This window comes from Anoplophora glabripennis, unplaced genomic scaffold (genome assembly GCF_000390285.2).
Source record: "Anoplophora glabripennis isolate ALB-LARVAE unplaced genomic scaffold, Agla_2.0 scaffold526, whole genome shotgun sequence".
Taxonomy (NCBI): Eukaryota; Metazoa; Arthropoda; class Insecta; order Coleoptera; family Cerambycidae; genus Anoplophora; species Anoplophora glabripennis.
In genome coordinates this window covers 159,392-170,374 of record NW_019416710.1, presented here as the reverse complement: position 1 = coordinate 170,374, position 10,983 = coordinate 159,392, and the positions used below count along the sequence as shown (strand labels likewise).

The following is a 10,983-nucleotide window of genomic DNA, read 5'->3' as shown; positions in this document are numbered from 1 at the left end:
GTAAACAACATTTGAAATTGCACTCGCGATGCATCCTCCGCCGCGGCTCTATCAGCAAATTCTTTCAATTCATTTACTTGATTAATCGACATTTGTCGAAGAGCTTTAGACTGCTTTATTTTATTAGCTGTACTAGCCATATTTACTAATGTCAAATTTATATCCTGATATGTCAAAAAAGAAATATAAAATACCTATAAAATTTTCAGAGAACAGCAAAGTAATGCCAATGTATCGTATGATTAGCGTTAGAAATACGACCTCAAAAAGTCTTTAAGTGATATAAATTTATATGCGAATATATTTAATTATTAAATAAATAAATATTTAACCAAGAAAATAGGCAGAATGTCAGCGAATGAAAATACAATATTGAAATTATTAATCCGACTCGGAGGTCCAACAAATGTGCGGTATAGATGGAAGCGGTTATGCGGTTATGCTGAAATTGAACTCACCCTCAAAAGTTCCTCCTTCACCAATCTAGCGGGTCTTCCAATGAAGCAGATACAGCGGGGCAGCGAGCACAGAACAATGGTGGGAGCAGGCTCTTTCAAGGAGCAGAAACAGCGGGGGGACACTTTTCGATAACTTTTCTTGACGTGTGGGTTTTTGTTCAATTTCAACCATTCAAGTTTTTGTTTCTGTTTATGACAACCGCGGATATTGTTATATATTTTCATGCGCTCTAAACATTCTGCCCACCGAAAAATATACATATTTTTCATAAACTAAATAACTCTAAATCTAAGCAAAAATTAAAAATAGAAACTTATATCTATAAAACAGACTTTAAGAGGTTGGTAAAGGACAGAGCTTTACCAGTGGTCGTTTTAGAGTTCCCTGTTTTGTAAAAACAGTAGCAACTCGTGCAATACCGTCTGAACCCGTATGTAATGACTCGATTCGTCCTATCTGCCATTTCGGTGGAGATGAGTCATTTTTTATCAGTACCAAAGTGCCTGGCACGACGGGAGAAGACATTGGTTTCAACCATCTCTGATGCTGTTGCAGCGTTTGTAAATATTCTTTATGCCACCTGGACCAGAAATCTTGGTGGAGGCGTTGCAAAAGTTGCCATCGATTTAAAGAATTCAATTTTAGATGTGACAGATCAGGATCAGGAAGAACTGTTAGTGGTTCAAGCATCAAAAAATGTCCTGGAGTTAGAACTGATAAGTCTTTAGGGTCAGAACTTACCGCACAAAGAGGGCGGGAATTTAATAAAGCTTCTATTTGGACAAGTACAGTTTAAAGCTCTTGGTAAGTTAGAATCTGTTGTCCAATTACTCGCTAGAGATGTGTCTTCACTGATTTGACACCTGCTTCTACTAAGCCGGCGAAGTGAGGCGCAGAAGGCGGATTAAAATGCTAATCAAGAGCTTCGCTCTCTGCAGCAATTTTTATTAAATTTTGAATTTGTTTGTTTCCACTTACAAAATTTGTTCCGCAATCACTGTAAATCTTAGAACACCGACCTCTACGAGAAATAAATCGACGAAAAGCTGCAATAAAGGCTTCACTACTTAGATCGGATGCAAGTTCTAAGTGTAAGGCTTTTGTAGCGAAACAGACAAACACACATGTATATGAATTGAAACTTTTAGCTCCACGAACTTTACCTAACGTAGTTAAAAAAGGTCCTGCATAATCTAATCCAACGCAAGAAAATGGTTTAACCTTACTAATGCGCAGCTCTGGTAAATTTCCCATCGGTGGTTGAAAGGTTTTTGGTGCTAATCTCCAACATTTTTGACAATTTGTAACTATTTTTCGAATAGCGCGTTTTTGAGATAAGATCCAAAAATGTTGTAATAATAAAAACTGTAATGTCTGTACACCTGGATGTAAGTAAGTTATATGGAAATCTTCTATGATTAAATCTGTCAATCGACTATTACGTGGTAAAATAGCGGGATGTTTTTGATCATAANATTTTTTAGAGCAGCTAGATTTTCAGTAAAGGTGTCTAACAAATTTGTTAAGTCAGAATAATGTTTAGAGTTTGAAACAAATGGAGCATCGTCCATGGCTTGCAAGTGAGCAAAGGCAATAATTCTCTTTTTATTATAGCGTTTAAGTAATGAATCGTAAGCAGTGTCATAATTTTCTGCTGATAATTTTATGCGTTGTACGAGAGCTAAAGGAGGACCAGTTAAACAGGAGATCAAATAATTAAACTTTTCTATTTTAGAAATCGATTTATTGTGATGTACAATTGAATTAAACATTCCTATAAACGCTCTAAATGTAGTAACGTCACCGGAAAATTTTGGGATTTCGACCTTCGGTAACTTTACATTAGTTTTACTATAACTAACTGCCTCCTCCGGTGCAGTCTTTACTTGTTGGTTTTCAACGAGCGAATAATTAATTGCGCAAATATAGGAATAATCAAATTCAAACTGTTTTCTGATTTCTTCCTCTAAATCAATATCTTGATCTTGTAATGCCATGAGTGATAATAAATTTTGATGATGAATTTTGAAATCAGATGAAATCGCTCCAATTTGAGTAAACAACATTTGAAATTGCACTCGTGATGCATCCTCCGCCGCGGCTCTATCAGCAAATTCTTTCAATTCATTTACTTGATTAATCGACATTTGTCGAAGAGCTTTAGACTGCTTTATTTTATTAGCTGTACTAGCCATATTTACTAATGTCAAATTTATATCCTGATATGTCAAAAAAGAAAAATAAAATACCTATAAAATTTTCAGATAACAGCAAAGTAATGCCAATGTATCGTATGATTAGCGTTAGAAATACGACCTCAAAAAGTCTTTTAAGTGATACAAATTTATATGCGAATATATTTAATTATTAAATAAATAAATATTTAACCAAGAAAATAGGCAGAATGTCAGTGAATGAAAATACAATATTGAAATTATTAATCCGGCTCGAAGGACCAACAAATGTGCGGTATAGATGGAAGCGGTTATGCGGTTATGCTGAAAATGAACTCACCCTCAAAAGTTCCTCCTTTACCAATCTAGCGGGTCTTCCAATGAAGCAGATACAGCGGGGCAGTGAGAACAGAACAATAGCGTGAGCGGGCTCTTTAAAGTAGCAGAAACAGCGGGGGGGGGCACTTTTCGATGACTTTTCTTGACGTGTGGGTTTTTGTTCAATTTCAACAACTCAACTTTTTTTTTTGTTTATGACAACCGCGGATATTGTTATATATTTTCATGCGCTCTAAACAACAATTATGAGTGGAAAAGTGACATTTTTGAAATATATTTGCTTCTTTGATTCATTGGTAGAACTGATTCATACGTCAAAAAACTTGACAAAGTCTGTAGCAGTGTAAAACCACACCGTTGACCAATAAATTCATGAATTAATTGATGAAGAACTTCGTCAATTTATTGATGAATAAATTGTCAATGTAAAACAGCTATAAGAAGTTTTAAATGAATAACCCCTTAGCTGTGATTTTACAATTTTGTTTTGGCTAACCATGATGTTACATGCTGAGAAATCAGAAATTCTTTACAATTGCACTAAAATACATAATAACTTATTAAGTTCTAAAAACTCTTGTTTTCATTCCCAAAACTAATCAAAATGACTAGTCATTTATAAATGTTTTCCCGTGCTATTCTTGTAAATGTATCTTACTTATTATTATCTATGAACTACACAAACAATAACAATTATTGACAAAACTGATTATAGGTACTTACATAGCAAAATGTCAGGCGAAAAAATTACAAATCACCCTTTAAAGTCAACTGTCAAAAAATGGCCAAAAAAATAAAAAAGAAATAGTTCAAGGTGTTACAAAAAAGCAAGTCAAGCACAAATTCTTTGAGTGAAATTATTGAGTTTTTTTATGCCATTTTTCATTTGGGCACAAATATTTTATGAACAGAGTGTCAGAATTATGCTTTACAAAAATAGTTTATTAATAACAAAAATTATATTGGCATGTAAAATTTCAGCAGAATATCTTAAAAAATTATGGATAAAAACTTTTTTAAATTGTATTTGCAACTCTCTGTATCTTGAAAAAGACATGCTTAAATGAAAAATTTCATGAACATTGTTTTGGCACAAAGAATATCTGTTTAACAGTTTATTGTACTTTTTTTGTCTTGAATTTGTAGCACATAATAAATTGCTCAATTTATTGATATTTAAGACCATCAATCTATAGGTAGGTATAATAAAAATCAACAATTTTAACAAAAAATTTATAGAACTTTATTTGTACATTCTGAAAATATAAAAATCATATTTTTGAACCATGCACTCAATATATTTGATTTTGGTTCCCCTCGAATTGGTTGCAACCAATTTTTTTCGATAGTATTTGACCTTCTGATAAAAAGTTCTCACGTGCACATCACCCAAAAAAACCTCCTAGATGGTCTGGCAGTCGACGAGAGTTTGGATATATGAAAGATTTGTTATTTCGCACAAGCTGTATCGCCATACCTGATTATGGTAAATAAGGGTATTTGGGGGCGCTGATTACAAATCCAAGGTCAGCTAACCTCCATCATGTCAGATTCAAGGTCATCTCAAGGTCAAATTGTAAAAAAAACATTAGAAAAATGTGAAACAGTAGGTACATAGGTTTTTGCGGTCACTGAATACGAATATCGGGTTCGCTTAAGCCTACAAGGTCACTTAGAGGTAGTAGTTAATAATTTTTTTCCCATGGAGAAAGACTGGGTTAATCCATGGTGTGTAAGTTCATCTATGTCTTTGGATGTCTCTGGATGTCCAAGGATGTTGATCGTAGATAGATCCCTTATTCTAAAAATGGTGTACAAATTTTGGCCGGGGTTTTACTCCTCCCTTTTTTCTTAAAAATAAATTTTTTATGAACTGTATCAGTTCACATATTTTATTTGATGACATTATTATGTAAACATCAAATGTATATTGTTTGTAATCATTAAGGCACGACATTTTTAGTTCGTTTTCACTAACGTACGGCAGGGTGGGTGAGGGAACACCATGCCGCCGTGCTGCTATGAATAACAAATAAAACCGGAATCAGCAATAATCGGCATTCTAACGACAGCAGTAGGTAGATAGTATCCGGTTACTTCACAGATTATCAGATATATGTTTTTTGTTCTTTCTTTAGCGACGAAATTTTTTCTGTGTCTTAAGAAGTAAATACATAAGTATGTCAAAATTAAGTACTAACAAACAAGTGTTTCTGCACGCAATACATCTTGTAGTAGAAACAATTCGTCGGTTTTACCCAAATGTAGATGAATTAATAGCACAGACCAAGATAGTATTTCTCAAATCCCTAAAACGTATCGTCAAATTCACCAACAGTGTTCTGGCATCCCAGAACCTCCACAACCATTCTTACACGATGGCAGACATGGTTAAACATTTTCAAAAAATAAAATCCGTAATTTTACAATTCGATGCTAAAGAATCTGCTGCTATTCACACAATATTATAAAATTATTTATTATAAACGCATTAGGTAATCCACGCGCAGACGCCCCTGCTTTCAAACTGAAATGTCGTGCCTCAGTAATCGTACATTTATGGCATGTTTAATACTTTTTTATTTAATTGTGTATTTTACGACACTGAAAAGAAAAAGAAGTTAAGTCATAGAAAAAATTAAATAAATAAACTCTTGTATCAAAAGGATTAGTCAAGGATTGGCAAAAGTAGTTTCAATCAACAAATATTTTTATACAATTTAATTTCATTTTACTTTCAGTGCAGTAAAATATCCAATTAAATAAAAAAAATTATCTTTATATTATAGGATAAGACATGTTATACCTGATATTGCTGAACAGTACAGTAAGAGTGAAGGTCAAAAAGCCATAACTAATGTTGATGTAGATATGAAAGTTTTAAATAAGTATAATGAATTTTTTGGTTCCATTGTACCTGATAAAACTGTAGAAATTGGCGACTATTCTGGGACATTAAAAAAATTAATGGCAGATAATGAATTGATATTCAACAACTTTTCAGAGGTATGTGGATAATTGATGTTCATTGTATTACTTTATCAAACCTTAAAAGTTAAATGAACAGATAATTCATATAATAGCCCGATAATCATTATTCTTCAATAGTTAGGGTCACATTCACCCATACTGAACCGGCAGTAGCTTCACTCACCTGTCATAAATGGTTATTTGTAATGTAAAAAATTTTTTGTTTAAAATAGTAGTATTATAAGAATTAAATCTTTACTAAAATTAATAAACAGAATATAATTTAAAATATAGAAATAACGAGCTGCTACACATATATTAAATAAATAATCCAATTTTTAGTACTGGAACAATTTTTGAGTCAGGTGATAGACAATTATGATTTATTACAAAAAAATTGGAGTGTACTAAATTTTTAGTATTTTTAATTATTGTTTCATTTAATTGATGTAACATTTTTATTTTTGCATGTTACTGCATAGTCTGTAATAGGTTGTTAAGAACTATCGATAATTATCGAGATTTTTCGATATTATGAAGAAAAGGTTTATTTAGGAAAATGTGTGAGATTAATATCTATTTTATTTGATGAAAAATTGTGAAAATACTACCTACCCTATATTTCTAAGGATATTAAAGACAAGCTAGAACTTATACAGAAACAATATCAATAAAGTGTCGGTCAGTGGCCGAGCGGTTCGAGGTGTCAGTATTTGATTCGATGAATGCCAGTGTCGCAGGTTCAATCTGCGCTGCCGTAAAACCGTAGATCAGCTATATTCGTAGAGATAAATTAAGCACGCGCTCTGCGGGTATGGTAAGGTAGAAGAACGCTGGCTTGGGTGAATCTGAGAGATTGATACTGGTTGTCATTTAACTATCCCCCTAATTAATGAGGTTTTCCAGGTTTCTCTCATTCCTGCACTGAATGGTGGTCAGAACTTACCAACATAAGTCGTTCCTGGGCACCAGTGACGGCTCGTGAAGGAGGACTCTGGGACTCCACCCCTCCCAGATATTTTCAAACTATAAACTTAAAATAATGTATTTATTTAAATCAATAAGAAATCTAAATAGCATGCATTCTATATGTCTTGGATGTTAGGTTGGCTGCATAAAGTGCATGTACTCCGTGAACATAGCTCAGATTAATGCCATCTGCCATCTATGATCGTACCAAAGACTTATATTTAACCGCGCGCGCAATCCCCAGTCCATCGCGGACGGTGAAATCGTAGTCCACCGTGCAAGCATATTTTTACATATGATTGGACAAATTGGCACGTGGAGGGGTAGGCGACGATAGGCTCGTGCACTTTGTTTTGGGACTCCATGTGGCAGTATCCCGTATTACTGCAGTGTTGTTATACGTGTTTTGTTTTTGCTTTGGCGCTTGTTAAGATATTATATTTTATATGTTTAAGTTTAAAATGAGGGTTTGTGAAATAAAAAAACTTGTTATTAGTAATTTAAGTTTAGAGGAAAAAGTCGAATTGAAAAATAACGGACGTCCAACGCCAGTGTTGAATTTAGTTCAGGTACAGAAAGAGTTCAAAAGTAGGCCGGCTTTTATTCGCAAATTTGATAAAAACATTTATGATAAGACCCTGTGGTTGTGTGGTTGTGACCAAACAAATACATTTTTTTGTTTTGTATGTTTATTGTTTGGAGGAGGCGAAGAAAACTGGACGAAAACTGGAGATTCTGACTTGAAACATTTAGAAATTAAAATTAAGAAACATGAAAATTCTCCTAAACACAAAAATAAGTTGGTGAGTTTTTTACTTTTAGGAAGAGTAAATATTGCTTCTTGTTTAAATAGTGCTTATGCAGAACAAATAAATAGTAAATAGTCATAACGAAACAGTTAAGGTGGCCATATTCCTGGCCGAGAAATAGTGAAATTTCTGGCGTTTTTAGGTACTGAAATCTTTAAATGTAAAGTGTGTAGAACAAAAGCACAAAAATAAAATCCTTAATGTTTTGTTTATTCATTGTTACCATTTAAATTTACTCAAATAAAATAATAAGTAAAAAAAAACGTTTGTAAAACATGCATTTGCTGTTATTCTAACCCCACATTTTAAGAATCATTTTCACGTATTTATAAATAAAAGTAAACAATTTTATATGTAGGACTAAGCAAGTAAATGTTATAAGAATATTTACATGTGGAGTTATATATAAAAAAGTTAGTATTTTCGTAGATTTCAGTACCTAAAACCTTGATGGTTTGATCGTTTTTTGCACCTGTTTATTCGTTTTACTGCGGCGTCTTTGAAAATACTCAGGTGGCATGACATAACATTCCTATTATTTGATAAGCTTTAGATTATTCAGTTATTAAATGTTTGAAATTATTTGTCTTTGCCGAAAACACTATTTAAAGAATATGGGGCCCTAAGAAAAATCGATTGCTTCTTTCAAAAATTTTAAATATCTAAACTATGTGGTACATGTAACCTTTCTCTTCGTCGACATAATAAAAAAAGTGACTCGGTAAACAAAGGGGTATTTTTAGAACTGATAGACTATAGTGCAAAAATGGGTCCCCTTTTAGATAAACATCTTAGTGATGCCCATGTTTTTAAAGGAACTTCAAAAACTATACAGAATGAACTATTACAGTAATCTACATAATTATATCCTAACTGGGTTGGTTGATCGATTATCCGCTTCAGCCCCCACACGTTGGAATTTTATTTCTCGCATTGTATCTAATTGTAAGTAGCTACTGTACACACTGACAGTATTCATTGTGGGGTACTTGCAAAACACAATGACCTTCAAATTCCTTAAAATTTTTCGCCTGCGGCGCTAAACGGAGGGCTACCGCCACCCACACCCCCCGCAACTCTTATGATGTACATCCTCTTTTCAGAATGCGCCCCCCCTGTATACAAACCCACGAGCCGCCACTGCTGGGCACCCATGCGGCCTACTGAATAATATGCCACCCCCTCTCCCACTTCTGGACTAATCCTTGTGATTAGAATGAGGGGTACAAATATTATTATTATTATTATCATTATCATCATCATCATCATCATCATCATTCATAGTTCTAAAAATTCCACAAACTGTTACTCAAATCATATGTCTAGTTTAAACCATCTAGTCAAGTTTTTTAAGTTTCAAAGGGTGACAAATGGACTTCTCATTTACATTAATTACATTGACGAAAGTCTGTGAATCTTAATAAATTGCCTAATGTTTAAATAGCAGATAGATATTTGATATTTGACAGATAGTGCGATCTAGATGTGTTGCTTAGTTTGTTTCATATCTTATAGGTTACTTGTTTCTTATTATATTATTTATACATATATTTATAATTTATTACAACTTGATTTACGAAACGCACAGTTGAAAACTATTGTTCTAAATACACTATTGATATACATAATTTGATACTGTCGACTATACATAATTATCGATAGTTCTCGACCTCTAGTCTGTAGTATTTTCATTTGGTCACCATTTACCCATATAATTGGTACTCCGGCCATTTGCCTGGTGGCCTGCCATTCATACCAATACCTAAATATACATATAATTATTCATCAAGATATTTTATAAAAAGTTTCCTTCTCTGTCATTATAAATTCATTAAAAATACTTTTCAGGAGTTTTCTGAAAGAACAGAAGAATCCCTGAAGAAAATTTTGGATCAGTTAGGACTGAATTACAACATTTATGAAATTCAAGATAATCCTCCCATAGTAACACTGTCCCTGAATACTGATACACCATTTACAACTATAGGAATGTCTATGTCAAAAGAGAACGCAAAGGCAGAAGCGCTCTCCCAAGCTTTTGAGATAATGGAAGTTTTCATGCGTTTATAATTTATCTAGTTACTTAGTTGATCATAATTGTACATTCTTATAAATATCTAATAAAATCCAAACAGTTCATTTTGTATTTAGATTTGTGTAATAGACAAAATAATAAAATAAATAATAATAATAAATAAAAATTTCGATAAGTTAATGGTTTATTTAGATAAAAAAATAAATAATATAGATATCATTGTTTTATCGGAAACATGGAACATAGAAAAGATGAGCAACTTTAACGTACCTAATTTTACACTATTTTATAGTGACTCAAAATTTAATCAAAATGACGGTCTATTCGTTTATGTAAAAAATACTTTAGTTATCAAAAATATCAATATTGTTTCCTTAAGAGAAACTAAATTAATAAGATTACAATTTGTTGGAAGTGATAATAAAGAAATGGGTTTAACAACATCATATCTGCCACCTGCTACAAATATGCAAATATATGAGGAAGATTTACAAAGTTATTTTTAAAACTTAAATAAACAGAAAATTGAAATATTTGTAGGTGATATTAATATAAACATTTTAGATACATTTTCTGATAATGTAAATAATTATTTAAACTTGTTAGCAGAACATGGTTTTATTTCATATATCAATAAGCCAACAAGAGTAACCCAACAGACAAAGAGTGCTATTGATCATATATTCATTAGAAAATACCATAACTTTCATAAAATTCTGATAACTCCAATGATTGTACAAGCATATTTAACAGACCATGATCCCACCTTTTTATCAATAAAACATTTCTGTGAAGTGCGACGAAAACAGGAACCTAAAGTTAGATATAGTATCGATTTTAATAAATTAATGTCTACAATAAGTCATGAAAACTGGGAAGAAGTAATAAACTGCAACGATGCATAAATTTCATATAATACATTTATTGTTACTTTAAAAAGATATATAAACTCAGCAACAAATAGTTATACTTTATTTTCAAATAAAAATTTTAAAATAAAACCCTGAATAACTGCAGGTTTGGTAACTTCTATTAAACGAAGAGATACGCTCAAAAAGAAATTATTTATTAGGAAAACAGAACAAGCTGAAAGAGAATATAAGGAATATAGAAATAAATTAAATAAACTTATAAAAAATACAAAAAATAATTATTACAAAGACAAACTTTTTTCTGTTAAAGGTAACTGTAAAAAGACTTGGGATGTTGTTAATGAGGTATCAAATGG

The 10,983-nt window shown here is 32.3% G+C and overlaps 1 protein-coding gene across 1 annotated transcript in view; it reads left to right on the top strand.

Annotated features, from left to right (window-relative positions):
- The window catches only part of LOC108911481 (RISC-loading complex subunit tarbp2-like), a 12,495-nt gene extending 2,613 nt beyond the window's left edge, over positions 1–9,882 (top strand). The window contains exons 3-4 of the mRNA XM_018716425.2: positions 5,762–5,978; positions 9,569–9,882. Of these exons, the coding sequence (XP_018571941.1) occupies positions 5,762–5,978; positions 9,569–9,790 (439 nt within the window). The 3' untranslated portion in view covers positions 9,791–9,882. The remainder of the gene's footprint in view (positions 1–5,761; positions 5,979–9,568) is intronic.
- The last annotated feature ends 1,101 nt before the right edge of the window (positions 9,883–10,983 follow it).